The 19,785-nt window shown below is 38.5% G+C and overlaps 1 protein-coding gene across 1 annotated transcript in view; it reads left to right on the forward strand.

Moving 5' to 3' along the window:
• The window catches only part of LOC107090769 (LIM domain-binding protein 1), a 36,924-nt gene that overhangs the window by 10,559 nt on the left and 6,580 nt on the right, over nucleotides 1-19,785 (forward strand). The window contains exons 2-8 of the mRNA XM_015384334.1: nucleotides 11,456-11,558; nucleotides 14,475-14,519; nucleotides 14,739-14,814; nucleotides 14,916-15,018; nucleotides 17,187-17,359; nucleotides 17,444-17,566; nucleotides 17,641-17,724. Coding sequence (XP_015239820.1) covers nucleotides 11,456-11,558; nucleotides 14,475-14,519; nucleotides 14,739-14,814; nucleotides 14,916-15,018; nucleotides 17,187-17,359; nucleotides 17,444-17,566; nucleotides 17,641-17,724 — 707 coding nt within the window. The remainder of the gene's footprint in view (nucleotides 1-11,455; nucleotides 11,559-14,474; nucleotides 14,520-14,738; nucleotides 14,815-14,915; nucleotides 15,019-17,186; nucleotides 17,360-17,443; nucleotides 17,567-17,640; nucleotides 17,725-19,785) is intronic.

Here is a 19,785-nt window from a genome sequence, read left to right on the forward strand (position 1 = left end):
ATCTCGCTAAAGTCTTCTTACCCCTCACATCAGTGGCATTAAGAAAGCTTTAAAACACCAAGAGTTATTATGATTCTAGAGTATTTATTTCCTGGTAAGCTGTTGTCTTATAGCCTTTCTCAGAGTAACCACTACATAAATGTATTTTCTTTGTTTACAAAAGCTATGAGAGGAAATTTAAGATTACTTTTAACTTTTTGAACTTTTTAATTTCCGATACAATACCGTAATTTTAGCTCTGAGTATTGCACAAATAATAGACACTTTTATTACTCATTATGTAGTATGAATTTAGAAAAGACTTGATCCAGTGATATCAATCAAACAGAGTATAACAGTAAACAACATTAAAAGATGACCTATTTAGCATTAATAAATAGTTGCAGTAAGTTTAAATGAAACTGGAAGATTTCTTTGAGCACTCAGAGATTTTAGATGAAATCCAATATATTGAAATATTACTTTTTTTTACTAGTGGACGGATCTCCGATATCAGTATAGGGTTAGGACAACCCGAAAAACAAATAAAACAAAAAACTTAGGAATTAAAAAAAAATAAGTCTATGCTTATCTATAAGCGTAGACTTATTTTTGAGCTTGAAGATTGAGTTTCAAATAAAATACTCAATTATTCTTATCGTTACAAAGAACAAAGTGGTTCGGCTTTTATTGGTCAATGAGGTTGCAGTGATAACCTCTTCCTCAGTCAGTGTAGGAACCTGTTTTTATATTTGCTTCATATGCTTTGTTACTTTCTTACATTTTTGAGAAGAGTTCCTGGAAAAGAGTGTCTTTCCTTTACACCCATGCTTATTTCCACTCAGATCCTTTGTTTGGGTTTTTTCTTCATGTTTAGCTCCAAATTCAAAGGGAGGGTTTTCAACAAGCTACACATCAAACTGAAACCAAAACCAATAACCAAGAACCTTTCAGTAAAATTGGCCTTTAAAGGTTGAGCAACAGCTGATGTGAAGAGATTTTCCATGAGCTGAGCTGAGAGCCAGGACTGTGGGAGCCGTAAAAACCAAAGTCCACATTGGTTTTATGAGTCAGCCAACATCCTGATTCTGAACCACAGATAATATACTTTGTTTTCCTGGTCAGCCCCTGAGGTTTTGGTGCTTGAAGCTAATGGATCAAAAGGAGGTTTGGAACTCTGAATTACTCTGTTTCATCTCCCAAACATTTCCCTTGCAAAAAGGCATTTGAACTCAGAGTTACAGGCCATGCAACCCCTTCATTAAAACTCTTAATCATCTTAGATCATATCTTGGGCATTGAATTACTCTCCTTCTTACCTCTAGAAGTGCTCTCTAAAATTACTCTAAACATCTTTGTTTCATCTTGTTTGTTTGGTGTTTCTTTATTTAATAAAACCTTAAGGAAAATAGATCTTAATGTGATTGATTAGAATAATGTAGTAATAAATGTAAAAGAAAAACCTAACTGATTAGGAAAAAAACAACATAATAATATATGCTATAATATAGATCACCCACCCAAAATGTATTCACCTGATTCACCAGGTGTTATTTTTTTACACAAGTCTATCTATTTAATCATGTGATTCAGTAAAAAGGAACAACTGCCAAATGTTTAAATCCTGGCACAGACCAAGCGGCAAAAAGATTACCAGAGAAGATATCCCTGATGTGGAGAAGTGGGATAATCCGGGCTGGGGATGTGTTTAAAGAGGTTTTTTTAAACTTGAGGAAAGAAATGTCCTGTTAGAGCAGGAGCGACTCTGCTTCCATTTCTGGTTCGTGGGAAAAGAAACGGAAAAAACAGAAGTTAACAGAGGCCGCCCTGGATCAGATTAATCAGGACTTCTCCTTGCAGCCGGACCAACATGAGACTGTCCTCGGATCACAGCTGAGGGGAGGGTGACGAGGACGGTTGTTATCAGAACTTGGGCAGATGCATGTGGGGCTCGGTTTCCTGTTGACGAGCAAGTGGAAGTGGCACGCTGCACGCATTTGCACATGTGCACGAGGATACATGCACGCATCAACACCCTGTGACACATGCACACAAACACTGTAGCCCCCCCACCCGTCCCCTTCGTCATGCCCCTGAGCCTGACAGTCTGGACATGGGAGATATCACAGAGCGGTGGAGGCATGAAAACTCAGTGTCTGAGTCAGATCTGGCATAGCTGTGAAAGTGTATTTGTAGGTGACAAAATGGCGATGTCAGAACAGCTTGAGTTTGAAGGAGGTAAGTTTTTTCTTTTACCTCACTTTTAGTGTGTTAGCCCATCTCATCTGTGACTAATACACATATTTAATCAATATAACATTGTCTTATTGACCAGATATGTAGAGGAAGAAGAGTTCAGTCCTCTTCAGCAGGGTTATTTGATTATTCCTGGTTATTCAGCACCAACTTGTGCCAGCTTTAATCACTTCACAGACATGGATTTATGGCTTCAGGTGTGACTGTCCAGCTGGAAGTATAGCTGGTTAAATGAAGGTTAGGTACCAATGTGTGTATATGTGTGCATGTGTGCCTTACTGCTTCGGTTTGCTGGCTGAAGATAAGGCTAACCCTATGCCTGAGAGGGAAAGAGACGGTGTGTGTAAGCCCTTCAAGCCTTATCCCAACACACCTCCCACCCCCACCTCCTCTCCATCACTCCGCTGCACACACATCCACACACGGTGTGGATTAACCCCGTCATGTACAATTTCAATGGGAGAGCTTTAGAGACACACACGCACGAACACACACCCACAGGATTAACTCTTGTGTGTCAATTTCCATGGGTGTTTCTTAGCCGCTTTGGTTGTGTCGGCATAGACTGCTCAGGTTTCCATGGTGACAGAGGCCAGTGAATGTAAGATAGGCAAATCCATATAAGTCACCCGCAACAGACAATCTGAGCCACTATTGACTACAGCTCCCCTGGTGCTACACACACAAAGATGCTGCAAAGGGACTGACAGGAGGCTTGCGCGCTGTGAAGTGCTCATGAAACAGGCTTACTGTGGTCAGAGCAACACACAAAAAGTCAGTATGAGTTTCTTCCACTGCTGGTCGGGTGAGCGATGGGCCTTTCAAGCAGATTATCCTCCTCTAAATGAAAGATAGGCCTGCTGCAATACTATCAAGTTTTCATAAGCAAGAGTCTGCAGAGGTAGCTTGACCCGTTCTTAAGTGTATGTATGTTAGAGAATATGACTCTTTTACATCACAGCTTTATAATACAACCTCCCAAATAACAAAACAATTATTTAAACTAGATACTACAATTAACGTATATATTGCAAATTGATTAATCTGTCGATTATTTTTTCTATGTATCAATTAATAAATGGACATCGAAAGGTTCATTTAAGAAGACCTTTTACGAATTTAAACAATTTTTCCAATTGAAGAGTTCTAGACAGAATATATTGACAGACGATAAGGTTTTTTTTTTTTTTTATCTTAAATGCAAAATGTTTATATATTTTTATTACATTCATGGTGTAATTACTGCTCTAAGTGGCTTGTGCCAGCTAAAGACATATTTTACAGTCTCTCTACTCCAGTTAACGATTAATCGATTACTAAATTAGTTGACGATTATTTCAATAATCGATTAATCACGATTAATCGCTTCAGCCCCAGTTTAAACACAACAAAATGTAAAGAACTTTTTTAAAGGTGTGGAAAGGATAAGTCATTTGTATTTATAACAGGAGAAATGGATGCCCCTTATTGGCTCAATTTGCTCCATTACACAGTTCTTACAGATTTATTATAGGATTCTGACATTCATTTTTATTATGAGTTTTTACAGCACTAGTGGCTTGTTTTTCTGACAGTAGGCTGACAGCAAAGGGGGTATGAGAGAGAGGGAGAGACATACGGCAAAGGACCACAGGTCGATTCGAACCCGGGTCAGCCACATAGAGGACTAAGGCCTCTGTACATGGGTCATGCGCGCTAACCACTGCGCCACTTGCACGCCCTCATTGTTGGACTATTTGAGATTTTAGAGGTCTTTTTGATTCATATGAAATAGGGATTCAGGAGTATTTGCCTTTTCCTGATATAAATGTAAAGGGGTAGAATTTGTATTTATTTTTATTGAACACAACAAGAGACTCCAGAGATGTGTAACTTAAAAAATGCAATAGAATCTTTCTTCCCTGACATTAATAAAGGTTGCACCTTATTTGCCATGGTTAACGAACCCTCCTGTAACTGTAACAGCTAGACTCACCTCTACCAGGGCCTGCAACATATTTCCTAACTTCATCACTAAAAACAAAAGTTTAAAAGTGCAGTCTGTACATCTGTATCAAGTCCATTACCAATGTTTTCTGCAACCAGAGCCAAATAAAATACAAAAAACTGGACGAAATCCAATACCAGCTAAGTTCTTCTTCCTGCTGTCTTGATGATTTACCCACACCCTTCCTTCATAAAGCTCTGCCATTCATAAAGTCTGATTTGACCAAGATAATAATAAACACGTCCCTTTTGTTAGCAGTTTTCTCCCAGGTTCTAAAAACAGCAATAATCAAACCACTGTTGAAAAACAGTAACTTGATCAATATGCTACTGCAGAACTACAGGCTCATCTCAAACCTCTCAGTGAGATTATTGAAAGAGCTGTGTAAACTGCCAAACACCTTCCTAACAATGGTCAGCCGTCGCAACGTCTTCAAGTCAGGCTTCTATGCCCGCCAAAGTACAGAGGCTGGCCTTGTCAAGGTGTTCAGTGATGTAAAAGAACCAAAGTGCTGGTGTTATTGGTACTTAGTGCAGAGTTCAATACTGTTGATTGAATGCTAATACAAAACTGGACTGGTTTACTTGAAGCAAAGAGAATTATTGTCTGATTGTAACTTAACATCAGAGATGACCAAAAAAAAGAAAACATATGAGGGGTTCCCTGAGGGTCCAGCTTATCTACATGCCATCTTGTTACCATAACTATGCAGATGACATACACTTATGTCATCTTATGATAACACCAGGTTACTATGAAACCATTTAAGCTCTGGGTAATTGCATTGAGGAAACCAGTACATCGATGTGTCAAAATATTCTTCAGATGAAAAAAAAAAAACTGTAATAATTTTGGGACCAAAGTTTTTAGCCCCTTGATGCACACATTTTATATATATATATATATATATATATATATATATATATATATATATATATATTAAAATGTTATTTTTGCCTTTAATTAGTTGCCAAATGTATTTTTTTAAACTTTGTATTAATTTCAAAATAAATAGAAATGTAGGTATATAACAAAATTGTGACAATATCTATAATGGACAGTGATAACAGACACTGTTAGGGACCAGTTGTAATGGAAACAAAAAATTGACAAAGGTTCCTAGGGCCACACGGAATGTGGAAACTGACAGTAGTGGGAAATACACATGCTATCCTGGCTGTGTGCGTAATGGACTGCGACATGAACCTTTGAAGGCACCTATAAACAGTAAAACCTGGGGTGCATTTTACCACCCATGCCCAGATTTCTACACCTCGCACTTTGAAAACTTGCTCAGCAGATATATATATAGAATGTCACAGTAACTTTGCAGATTTGGGTAGAAATGCAGATCTAGAATACTATTTAAATAGGCAAGGGGTGAGGAGATGATTTTGTGAAAAGATAAAATTCCTGTCCAAATGTCGATTAAAATGACAAAATATTGAGTTTGATTACTGAAAGGCTTGTGCATGGTGGTGAATATAGAAGTCCGGGTTTGTTACTTTATTTATCATCTTCTAGGAGGCACATCTGTTTAACATGTAAAACTGAAATATTTGTGCCCTCAACTAAAGAGAAAAAAGGCAGAAGGATTTTAGTTAGTGTTGCACAGATGCCATTTTTTGGCTCCAATACTGATACCCGGCTGTGCAGTATTGCCCGATACCATACTGATACCATCTGTTTTAAATTGATGTGTGTATATATGAAGAACTGCATACTACATGGATGTAAAATGATTGCCTAGCTGCTGCCTACCTTTGTGAAGCAGCAGGAAAAAGACTAATAGAAAGAATCCAGTAGTACCTGGAATGGGTGTCAATAGTTGAATAAACTTTTGGCTCTCAAAATGTTATTTTAGTGCAGTATCTGGGCCCCGTCCCATACAGGTATCGTTATCGATGCTACACTAATTTTAGTATTAATAAAATGAATGACGGTGATAAAACAAGCATTAGCTCAGCAAATATATTTATTGTGTTTATTTATCTTCTTTTTTTTTTTACAAAAAAAAATCAATATCTAGTTCTTTATTTTTGTTTGCATTTTAAAAAAAGGATAGAGTAGTTATAGGTTTGAACTATCAAGGTAATTATCAAACTGCTCATTTCATTCAGAGACTTTACAAAAAAAAAAAAAGAGGGACAAAACACCAAATCATAGGATAGAATCTATTTTAGCAGAAATACCTGCTAAACCTTAAAAATGATGAATCAACTATTGTGTAGGGGAGAGGGCCTCAGGACTACCACAACAACTAGATGTAAAACTTTTAGCAGACATGTCATATGGGCTGAGCAATTTAAGTGTGACATGTTTGATTCAATACAGTTAATAACTAACAGGGAACAGTATGTAAAAGACAGGAAAGGCTGAGTCACAGTGAAAGGACTGTATGTTTGTTTAATTTACGAGAATCACACTGCAAAAAATCTAAATCTAGATAAGTCATTTTTTCTTAAAATAAGTGCATTTGTTCTTGAATTGAGGAGATAAAAGAGACATTTTGCCAACGGAACAAGACAATTGACACTTAAAATAAGAAAACACAATTGCATTGTCTTATTTCAAGTGCATATGATCTAATTATCTTATTGTAAGAGTAAAATTACTCATTCCATTGGCAAACTATCTCATTTACCTACTCAAATTAAGGGTGAATACACTTAATTTAAGAAGTTTTTACTTATTTCTAGATCATTTTTGCAGTGCATAACTCCCAAATAATTGTCTGATTATTTGCATATATGCACATCATCCTAAAGCATGGATTCTCAATTCCAGTCATTGATGTCCAGTGTCCTGCATCTTTTACATGGATCTCTACCTCAACCACCTGAGTCTAATAATCAGAGCATTAGCAGGACTCTGGAGAACTTGACTGGATACTGAAGAGGTAATTCAGCCACTTGAGTCAGGTGTGTGGAAGCAGAGACACATCTGGTGCAGGACACCAGACCTCGAGGGCAGTAACTGAGGACTCCTGTCCTAAAGTGTCCTTTGACAGTGATCCAAAACACGCTTTTCAGTGTAATCAAAGAATACACTGATAGAAATAAAAAAACAACAGTAAAACATGTCATCACACGGAAAGATGTTTGAGTGAGAAAAGTTTCGTTTAAGCTCCCCTATGTCACTCCAAACACTACCACAGGTGCATAAGACAGCATAGCTGCAGTAATAACCTGTGTATTTTCACCATTGATAGTTTGCATCTCATTAAATTAGCTTTAATACCTCTTTCAGTGAAGGTGAATCTAAAGGGCCCAAAGGCCATAACAGTAATTATCAAGCTCCCAGTTATGTGAGATGCAACAAGAACAAGAATTTGTGTTATCCCCTATATCTGACACCAGCTTCTAAGGTAAATTAAACAAAGCATTTGGCTGCAACATGTATGTTCGATATTAACTTTTGGAAGCAATGTAGAATAACATTGGCAGGAAAAATAACAAAATCAACCAATTCACAAAGAATTACTCACAAATTTTAATGTGATAAGCTTGCTGTAGGACTTTCTTGCCATGTAAATAAAATAAATAAGACAATGGATGTATTAATAGATGCTCTCTCTATTTGCTGTATGTTTTTCTACCTTCTGGGAAAGTTAAGAAGATCTTGACTGATTATGTTGCTGCATCAGCAGTGTTTGCATGACACTGAATGAGCCCACTGTGCATGGCCGGGGCTCTTTGGTTGTCCCAGTCCGGCTGTTAGCAGCAAGCTGATGTGCACTAATTAGGCAAACATGAAAACCACTTTGCAGTCAACATGATCTTCGTTTCCACACAAATTTCCAGTCAGCTGCATTAGGCCAATTCTCATCTGTGTCAGTTAGGAGGAAGAGATCAGATGCAGGGAGGAGAAAAATGCTTACCAGTCAACCTTTATGTGCAGTTGTGCATTAGAGAGAGGAGGAGGAGAAAAAGTGAAGGGGGAGAGGGCGGCTGGCTGTGCTGGGCAGAGAAGAGTGGAGTGGAGCAAATGCATTGCAGACGGAAAAGAGGAGGAGGGCCTACAGCTATTGTTCATGTCCTCCCGTGAACAAAGGGCTCATCGGGGTCCGTATGTAAACCCACAGCAGGCTCCAGTCCACTGACAAGGCCTCATGCGGGACAAAACATAAAACTACCGACTCCCGCAATTTTGTGCCCTATTCCGCTGTAGTCTCTCGGTTTGAGGAGATTTTTTTTTATTGATTCTGTTGGGAAAGGACGTATTGTTGTGTGGGTACGTTGCGTCCTGCGGGCCTATCCGTTTTTACGCACGGAGCGTACACACGGTCTATCACCACGGATCTGTAAACATCAATTTTCTGACTGGACTTCTTTGCAGGTAAAGGGCCGCTTTTCCTCCTAAACACACTTTATTGTGTAAAACACAGCTCCCGGTGCAAATACGTGTTGCTTATAAACGCTCGTGGTTATAGTTTATCGCCATTTAATACCATATTTCTTCTTGAAAAGAGATATAACGTTATCGCGTTAGCCTAAAAGCTAGACGCTAATGGCTAATGCTAGCCTGGCCGTTAAAAGGCCTGTGAGGCAGCTTGTAAATTGTGAAAGATATTTTATTTCTTTTCTATTACTCAGTGTTCAAAGTTACCTTTTTAAAATTAAACTACAGTAAAAGTTAAAAGTTTTGTTATGTATTATGCGCGTTTTTCAGTGTGTAGAAGCTGTAGCCTAGCTAAGGTGGTGGCTAAGAGCTAACATAATGCGAGGGCTGCCTTTCTAATTGCCTTTGTAGGTAATTCTTGTATCTTTACGTTAAAAAGCTACAGTGCCTGTTACTTAAAGGCACAATAGATGTGTAGAAAATTTAACAAAACTAATGAGCTGAGATTTTAAGTTATTTGACTTGTTTGTTTGGTTTACCCCACACAACGCTATAGACACCATAGGGGCCACATAGGATTAAACTAATTTATGTAAAATATTATCCTTAGTCACATTTTTTTAATCGTGTTTTGATGTCAGAATATCAGTGAAATGGAAACGGACTTTATGCTCCCGTATTTCTTTGGGATATGTTTTAGGTTAAAGTTTGACCCCATGATCCATTTGCCACACATGATCATGTTTAGCATGTGTACATGCTGTATGTAAAGTGTTGTTTTCTTGTAAAAGTAAGAGGAGAATGATTCCCAGTGGAGGAAGTGGAGTCCAGCTGATGAGATTGTGACTGACTGTCATTAACCGCTAACAGGAGAGGAGAAGGAGCTAATGGAGCTTTCAACAACTAATGGACACATAACCATTGATTATTTATTTATTTATCTGGTGATGCATCCAGCCTATAGCATAATGTTACAACCCAAACAGCTTGTTCTTCCTTAAAGAGCAGACAGAGCTTCGGATGACTTTGTGTATACAGCGTTTTTTTTTTACTAGGTGAGATTGGGGAAACCTGTTTAAAAGGTAATATTTATTTACCTTTTTCTGGTATCTAACTTTATGTCGAAAATATCCATCATTTTCATACTCTGATGCATGTTTTTTGTCAGTGGATCTATTTTTGATTGAAATAAATCTGAATGAATCGTGCAGGCAAACCCAGTCTATGTCCTGGTGACTTTCTTGCTAATGCTTTCAGGTTTTGTTAGTGTCCAATTGGTTATGAAATGTGTCTTATTGCTTGAATTTGACAGAGGCGTCATGCTCCATTTTCGCGATTTTTTACTACAGATGCACCAATAAATCAGCTAGACATTGGAATCGGTCAGTTTTCCCACGCTCATCTGATCAGTTGTTGAAACTTGACTGAACAAATACTCAATCTGCATTTTTTTCCCCACAACTTTCTTTTAAATCTTCATGATTAAGAATCCATCATTTTGGTCTACAAATGCATTAACTAGCAGCCAGTACTTTGCTATTCTTCTTTCATTTAATAAAGTAAAATCAGATAAAGGTTAGGGATAATTGCTTTTAACCATCAAATAGATTTATCCTGTATATTTTTTGCATGGGTCAAAATGGCTACATAATGCTCTGAACTTTCATTTCAATGCGTTTTTTTGCACCATGTTTTTTCTTCCCCACTGTTTACATTTGATCACTGCTGCACTTTATGAAATGGAAATGTTCCTTTAATTTATGAAAAGCTTTAAAAAATTAAATTTTGTTTTGTAAATGCTGTGTATACAAAATGACCAAAGGTGGTTAAGTCTTCAAGATGTGGTTTTCTTGTAAGAGGTTATAGTCTTTAAAGCAAAACACTGTATTGTTCAACATTTTAGTCAGCACATGGAACCTGTGCTGAATAGAAAATCAAAAATTATGCTTAAATCTTTTTTTCCATTCTATTATTTTTTGTAGTTTATCTATATTTTTAGATTCACATTTAAACTGACAATATTTTCATATAGATCTAGGTAGTGCCATGCATAGTTTTACTGCTATAATTTCTATACAAACTGCAACGGTGCATAGTTATTTAAAGGTTATTTAAATAATATTTATGCAGTTTTGCCTCCAGGATTATAACAAGGTTTAAAAACAAAATATTTGGACTTTGCTGTGATTTCAGATTGTAGATCAATCTGTGGCCCACCTGTTGACTTATTGTGAGTGTAGTTGGTGGAAGTAATTCATCTCGATGCCTTTGAAGATTACCAAAGGCCCACCAGTCACCAATCAGAACTGACTGAAGGCAATAATGCCAATTTTCCCACCTGATTGAAATATCATTGTTCAATATACAGCTGCAAGAATTAGGCACATTAAGTAGGAGGTGCCTCTCCATGGTGACGTTGGGGTCGTGACCTGCATGCTGCTATGCCTGGATGATCTTTATTACAAAGCTGGGCAGTTATTGTAAAGCAGGGGTGGGAACTGTTTGTGTCGGGGAGGGACATCACTCTGTTTTATAGGTGGGCTTGTCCAGGACATATGGTCTGTTGGTATTTCTATATCTAGTAGTTATTTTATGGAGATGTGTGATGGTGAAATGAGGAGCATCTTCAGTGTTACAACTTGCTTCTGAATTTGCCTTTTTTTTCTTAACACATCTCTGTGTGTCTGCTCCAAATGAGCCTGTTAATCAATTTGTACTGAAGATGTTTCATCAGACTTTCTGAAATAAACTAGCTTTTGTTTGACTGTTGGACATTAAATGTATCTGTTGAACTCCATGCTGGTTTCTATTTAGTGCTGTTAATATGCTGTAAATCCAACATTTAATGACCTCTATATTTCTCCCTCTTTTGTATGCCTTCATATAATCCAGGCTGTTCCTCCAAGTCATTCAAGCTGTACTCCCCCAAGGAGCCCCCCAACGGTAGCACTTTCCCCCCTTTCCACCCCGGCACCATGCTGGACAGAGACGTGGGGTGAGTTCAATGCCCTTTTATCCATTTCTTCAGGCCCCTTCCACACGAAGTCAAAACGAACACGAAACGCTAATATTTTCCAGAACGTTTGTCATAAAGATGGAGACGTAAAATAAATGTGATCGACCACACGAATGCATGAAAACGCTAAAAAATGTATGACAGGCCAATAAGTGGCGCTGTGGTGCCAAAGCAAAAATAGGCGAAAACAGGCAACCAAATGTTGGGCATGCGCAGTAATATTTATACAACAACCAAACCGTAAAATGGCCCTGCGGGTCCATTTTCGTGGTTCAGTCAAATTGAGGTGATAAACTAAGTCGTCTATATTGCTCTGTTCTTCCTGGAGATATTCCAGAAGAAGATTCTGTTGTAAGCCCGACAGCAGGGTGAGTAGCATGAGCAGCAACCATTCAACACAGTACGGCGCCATTGTTGTTGTGATACTGTGTCGCGCATGCGTGTTTAGAGGTGACGCTATGATGCATGCATGTAAGAAAAAAAATGCGGTTAGAGCTTAAAGATGGAACCGCGAAAATAGCGTTTCAAAATCTTCCCACTCTGAAGGCTTAATAAAAAAAAGATCGTTTACAGACCCCCGAAACGCCGGCTTCGTATGGATGAGAGACTGGTTTGGTGAAAAATTTGTGCGTTTAGGCCAGGGTTTGACTTTGTGTGGACGGGGCCTTATATTGTGTGTTTTAATCATCCTGCTCTTCTGCTTGTAGTTTTGTAAACAATGTTATATGTATAAAAATAAAGTACACACAACGGTATGATGTTTAAAATGGTAATCTTTAGAGATGCTCTCATTAGATTTATTGTTGCATTTTAGATCACCAATTTTTGTAAAGCTTTGGACTGTGCAAATACATTTTTTTTAGCAGGATAAAGAAAGCTTTCTGTAATACAGACCAAAGTAGAAAATTCTGTACATCTTTTAACTCAAGATGTAATAGATTGTCAAATACATTTTCCCTAAAACATCCTGCAAGGACTCCAAACATTTCCAACCTGAGGGTTTTGACTTTTTCCTTATTGTGATTAAATCTACTTTACTGAAAAGAGCTGTTTCTTTTTCTTTCTGTAACAACTTTAAAACCAAAGAGTATTGGTTAGTAGGGCTGAAGCAAAAAAAATTATTGAAATAATTGTCAACTACTTTACTAATTGATTAATAACTAACTTCAGTATAAGGAATCTACAACATGCCTTTAGCTGAAAGAGCAACCCTTTTAAAGGAGTTGTTATACAACAATTGCCACAAATATTTTGCATTTAAGATTAAAACCCTTTTTGTCCATTAATATGCTCTGTCCAGAAGTCCTCAAAGACACAGTTTTAGCTTCACTCAGTTTAAATTCTGTGTAAAATCTCCTTTAAGGAACCATTGGTCATCTGATAATTAACTGAGCAATTGAATCGATTAGCAAAATATTTATTACTTAGGGGAGTGGCAGCCTCGTGGTTAGTGCATTGAGCTTGGACTCCAGAGTTTCTGAGTTCGAGCCCCACTCCCACAGACTGACACTCTGGGTTCCTGAAGAAAGACCCAGGCACCGCACAATGGCAGCCCACTGCTCCCCTAAGGGGATGGGTTAAATGAAGAGTTAATTTTGTTGCCCGGTACTTGTGACTATATAATAATAAAAAAAAAAAAAAGTTGCAGCTGTTAGTATAACTCATTAAATGACTGAGCAGGGTGCTTCAAGTATATCATACTCTTGTTTGGGACTCTTGTTGACGATTTATAGTCGTTTTACTAGTTATCTGATCGGGCAACACCTCAAATATGTTGTAAAGTTTCAATTTAGGCAGCAAGCTACCTTAGGCCCAGAAAGTACTTTAATTTATTGGAAATTCCGAATTAAATATTTTGAAAGTTATTCAGCAAGCAAAGTGACATGTAATAAATTTCTAAAATATATATAACAAATATTAGCCATATGATATTGCCCTACAGTCTCTCCCTATCAAATTGAATAAATTAAGTAAAAATAACACTGCCAAAACGAAACACAGAAAATTTCAGCAAGTAAGAAGCATATGGTCAGAGTAGTGGAAGTTCTCCCACAAAGATCGTATTCACTGATACACGGGACTTACACTGTGGTCATCATTAAAGTATTTATTAGGGCTATGACAACCAGTCCATGGAGGGTGCTAACAGTATCAAAATGGATGTCAAGATAGACGGCTCAAATCATGTTACAGGAAGACTGAGGTTTTACAGTTTGTCTGCTTTCAGAAATGCCTCCATATTTAAGGATTCAGGATCTCTTGGAGTCTTTGGCCTTTACTGTATTTTTCAAATGTTGATTTATTCATTTGCATAAATTCTAATATTTGAGACAACAATCTATTAAGTTGGAGGAGGATCCTCTTTACAGAATAAAAGTCTGCATTTCTCTGCAAAATATGTTGTTGTGATTAATAATCTACACTTCCTTCTTTCTATGAGGAAATGTTGCTAGTAAGCAATTACAAATTAGGCTTGATTTCAAATACGTTTTTCTAATTTTTATTTGTATAAAACATGTGCTAGTCAGTACCCTTCCTATTTTTTTTTTACATCAGGGGCAATTTCCATTTAATAGAAATTGCTGTTTGAGTAAATGGATTAGAAAAAATGTCATTGTTATCTTTTTCCTCTCAATTTGGAAAAAATCAAAATGGTTATGTTCCAGTGGTTAAAGTACCAGTAAGATTTGGGGAGATTAATTTTCTGTTTTATCATTTTTTTCCCCTCATGTTTCTTTTAAATTAAACAGTGGTCTGTTTTTTAAGAGATGTTATTTACACCCTTATTGTTTAATGGTTTGACTCCTGTCTTTTCTAATGATGAATCAGATGTTGGAAGACAGCACATTAGAGCTAAAGTTGAATGCAACAATCATTTTTTCACATGTTTTCCAGTCCTACTCCAATGTACCCGCCCTCATACATGGAGCCAGGAATAGGGTAAGGCAGCGCTTCAAATCGTATTTCTTCAAATGGTGTTGATGTGTTTACAGCTGCTGTCACTTCTATCAATAAAAGAAAGATTTAGTCATTGGGAGAGTTTAAATGTTTTTATCTTGAACCTCAAAGTTCAGAATGCTGGCTTTTTTTTAAGATGTACGAATACTTGCATCAATATTACTGCTTTCTCATTCGTCCTGTTTTCCTTCTGCGACTCAGGAGGCACACACCATACGGAAACCAAACAGACTACAGAATATTTGAGCTCAACAAGCGGCTACAGAACTGGACAGAGGTTTGTGTCTGCATGGATGCACAAACAATGACATGGAGATGGACACAGAAACAAAGCGGTAATTGTGTGCTGTTGGTTGTTCTCTTCTCGCCGTCCCTCAGGAGTGCGACAACCTGTGGTGGGATGCTTTCACTACAGAATTCTTTGAAGATGATGCCATGTTGACCATTACTTTCTGTCTGGAAGATGGACCCAAACGCTACAGTAAGAATCAAACATGACTTTAGTTATTGTCTGCTTCTCAGCCACTAGATATGATCCTTAAAGTTATCCAGCAACTACAGAGTCCATTGCATATTTACAGTGGGCTACATGATAATAGAAATGAAGAACTCATACACCCTGTGAGGGTGCAGTGTTATGAAATGTTTACTGCAACCTCTGTCCTACTAAGCTATGGAATGTGAAAGGCCGGATTGTGTGACTACTAATAACTGCAGCAGACTCACATCTTAAAAATCTGACAGAGATACAGGCTGGACAGCGAATGCAACCACTGCTGTTGACTCACTTGTTATTAGAGGAGGTCGTCTGGGAAAAGATGGTGTTGGAAATCTTCATTGTCTTGATATATGAAGACAATAAGATGTGTTTTCACAGTAGCAGCTACTCTAAATTTCTTTAGGAATAGAAATAAACTTTTTATTCTCTGCTTAGGGGTTTTTATTTTTTGTAACTTGTTATTATTCTCTATACTTGGCATTGGTCAGTTGAGCTTTTCACAATCTAATCAAATCAAAAAGGTCTGCCATAACTGGATAAAGAAAAAAATAATGGAGATGAAGCAAACCTACAACCACTTTTTGTGATCAACCGCATGAAATTATGAAAATACACCACCCACTCCATTTTAGTAGATTTTAGCTATCCGCGCCACCTTATGTTAAAATAATTCCTTTATAGGTGACAGGTATATGGTTTCCAGACCAAGGTTGCGGCTTTAGTTTTTTTCAGTGTTTTCTTTTTTGTATAAAGGGAAAAGTGTAGTGGCATTCTTTTCAGCCATCCATCGGGAGCATTGTATAGCAATAGAACTCCATTCACGTCTAAAAATCCTGAAGCATGTCATTTAAGGGCATAAAGTGTTAATGTGGTGATAAAAAAAACCCTCTGAATAACTGTATCTGGCTGTTCTGATTCAGTGTCCTCTTATCCTCGAACTCAAAACTCTGAGTTTCTGATCTCGGAGTTAAATGTTTCAGCTAGAAACGTCCCCGAGAGTCCGAATTCAGATTTGAAAAGTCAGGACAACACAACCATAGCAGAACTCAGAGGTGACAATGGCTGCTCCTCCAGTCAACACTAGTTACACTTTCCTCTTCTGCCTGTTTGTAGCAGACATTTTTAGGTGTAACATGAGGTCAGTCATTCGTTTACTACTTTTCAGTGTATTGTGTCTTTGTATTGGTCATCGTGTGCCAACAATTTAGGAAATAAAATGGAAAACCGGAACCACCTCTGCCTTCGCAGTTCTGAGATAATTGAACGCACCATAAATCCAGTTTTAGAAAACAAGCACACCATACCAGCTATTGGTTCTTAAGGGCTGGTTATACTCCCCGCAGCAGTGTATCGCAGTGAGCTTGTCGCAGATATTTTTGATTTATGCCCAATATTCAAGCGCGGTCTGCACTATGTTTTTCCATGCCACAACGCAAAAGGCACAATCACGAACTAGCTGTGAGTCTAGATGCGGCCGAGGCGGTGAGAAAGTGGGGGCAAATTGGTGTGATAACGGAGAGGCAGGAGGGTGAAAAAGAGCGGGGATCCAGGTGGAAAAAGAGTCCCAGCGTTCTCGCACACCTCACTTTTCTAGCTGGTCCATTTTCCCCAATGGCGGTCATGCGAACAAAACAAGCCAGTAAGGTACCAAACAGGAAATACCCATAGTGCAGAGCGGATATAGATATGACCGATCGGATGCCTCCTGTGTGCGGCACTGTCTGCGGTCACCTACAATTTGGGAGAGGTGCAGCAGAGTGTCTGCTGAAGGGGCGGGGACGTCTCTGCATTCTCTGCGACACGCACGCAGACAACCTGGTTTCGAAGTATAATTCAGCCTTTAGGAACGTCAGACACAGTGGTACCAAATTCCTGTCCTCTGACTCAGTCTTCTGCATATTTTCAATGGTTTCCCTGCTTTACACACACCATTGAGAGTAGAAATGTAGAAGTTTCGTCAATGGCCGCTGCAGCTTGTCAATCTATGTCTGGGTGTGCATGCTCCTCTTTGCTATGACATAGACATTTAAGAACATTAGGTTACATACAAGCATCATTCAGAAGAGAAGTTTTTTTTTTTTTTTTACCAACCTATGGATGAGCCAAGGATGTTGTTTACATCTGTGTTTTTATCTATGTCTTCTTTATAGCCATTGGCCGGACGTTAATTCCTCGGTACTTCCGGAGTATATTTGAGGGCGGGGCCACAGAGCTCTACTATGTGCTGAAACATCCCAAGGAATCCTTCCACAATAACTTTGTTTCCCTCGACTGTGATCAGTGCACTATGGTCACTCAAAACGGAAAGCCCATGTTCACACAGGTGGGTTGGTGACTTCTGTATCCATCTGTGGAGAGAGATTCTCTCCTTCATGGCCAGCAGGCTGATTTAATTATCTGAACCTAGGTCTGCGTAGAGGGCCGCTTGTACCTGGAGTTCATGTTTGATGACATGATGCGGATAAAAACGTGGCACTTCAGCATCCGACAGCACCGTGAACTCATCCCCCGCAGTATACTGGCCATGCATGTAAGTGAGGTATGTGGAACACGCATGAGACATGTTAAGGGCCTTGTTTAAAGCTATTTTTAATTTCTTTCTAGGCCCAAGACCCACAGATGCTTGACCAGCTTTCCAAAAACATAACAAGATGTGGCCTGTCAAACTCCACCCTCAACTACCTCCGGGTAAGTAGAGCCAACAGGCATCAGGTCTGTGTTGCCATCCTTAAGGTTTAAAATCTCCATCTCACTCTGTGGTTGGTCTTTAATGTTTACTCTTTGTAAATGGGACTTGGTAAAATCGTAATGAGCTCAATGCCCACCAGGACTTAACAAACAAATCCGTACGTCAGCCACATCTGTTTCAAATTTAAAGCATCCAAGCTATCTTTTGAAATATCTGCTACTGAATGACGAACGTAAGAAATCATTATTGATACAGAGCCTCTCAGCAGAAACTTAATGTACCTGTATGTTTCTGAAGTTGTGTGTAATTTGGGTAAATAAAGGCTTCACTGCACATGCAGTATAACTTGACTGCTTTGAGTTTTAGTTCTAATAGATCCATCCAATTCCCTGTTGTTTTCTGCTGTGCATATGTTTCAAACACCTGGTGTCTTGAGCGGCTCAACAGCAGTGAATAAGTCAGGTTATTATGATTACTCCTTTTTATGAAGGTGAACAAAAGTTCAGAATTTCCCACAGTTGGATGACAATTAAGAATATCTTGCGATATACCAATACTGCGGCTTTGAGTGTTGACCGATGTTAGCATGAAGCATGCATAAATTTATTGTGTGGAAAGTTAGAAAAGACTTGATCAAGTAATATTTCTCAGAACTAGTCAACAGGAATGAAATCAGTCGGGCCATATTTTATTAACCCATGGGTTTCATAAAATTGAAACATAAGCCAATAGAGGCTGGGCATTTCTGTCATCTTGATTTTGGCGTCAGAGGTCGAGGTGTACACCTCATGGTTTAACGGTTCAACACAGAGACGACCTGATGCATAATTGTCAGATGCTAATGATGAACTGACAGAAAATTTAAATATATCCAGTTTTTGGACACTTCCTGCTTCTTCATTAACATGTTGTCTGTCTTCTACATGTTTCTCTGAATAAATATCTGAGGAAACATTTAGCCTAGAACCTGAGCCACCTGTGTCTAGTTTAACATTGCCTGTTAATGCCCTGACTTCCTGCTGCTCACTGCCTTACTTCTGCTTTTGTCTTTTTCAAACAAAAATGTGTAGATCATGTCCGCATCTTTAAATCAAACAAATCCTTAATACTACACACTTGGGATTTTTCTCAACTGGTCTACATGTGGTCCTGCTCAGAAATACAGCTTGCGCTGAGGCGGTTTACAGCAGGGATGACATTCAGTTCCTTAAAGTCTGAGGCCATGGTTCTCATTCAGTAACATTAAGCTTGCTCTTTTCATGTCAGACTTGAGTTCCTGCCTCAAGCGGAGGCATTTATTTATCTTGGGGTCCTAACAAACATCGGTGTGGCTACTGCCATAATTCAGATGGGGCGCAGGTCTGCTGCTGTTAAGAGAGCTGAGCCCACAGTTGAGGCACTTCATTAGAGATGGGATAGATTGAGGAGCTCTGTCATGAAAGAGAGGCTGGAGTAGACCTGTTTTTCCTCCACATGGAGAGAAGTCAGCTAAGGTGGCTTAGGCATCTGTTTTGGATCCCTCCCTCTTCAAGCGTCCAGTCACGTCCCAACATGAGGCGGACCAGGGGACAACCCAGGACACCCTGGAAGGTCTATGTCTATCATTTGGCCTGAAATGCCTTGGGGTCTCCCCAGATGAGGTGTCTGAGGAGGAGAGATATACCAATCCTGTTTTTTTTTTTCTTTTTTCGTATCAGTCAAATATAGATTCTACAAGAATTTTCATCATAATGATTTAGGTTTGTAAGGTGATCAGCAACTACCTTTCATTATGTACATCACCAAGGAAATAAAAAAAAATATATATGTTTTTTATTTTATTTCTCGGCATGATCTAATCGAATGCTTGATCAAAAGGGGAAGATTTTATTAATGGATATTTAATAGAGAAAGTTAAATTTATTTCAGCTCTCAGAGTTTAATATTTTGTAGTTTTTATGTAAATGTTGGTCTGTTCAATCAATTTGAAAAGGCCATTTGTTTACAGATTTTGTTGTGACATGATGTGTCTTAGCTGGTGTTAGTTCTGACCCAGTCTTGTCATCACTTGAAATCAATGC

Source organism: Cyprinodon variegatus, unplaced genomic scaffold, assembly GCF_000732505.1.
Source record: "Cyprinodon variegatus isolate N-32 unplaced genomic scaffold, C_variegatus-1.0 Scaffold310, whole genome shotgun sequence".
Classification (NCBI taxonomy): domain Eukaryota; kingdom Metazoa; phylum Chordata; class Actinopteri; order Cyprinodontiformes; family Cyprinodontidae; genus Cyprinodon; species Cyprinodon variegatus.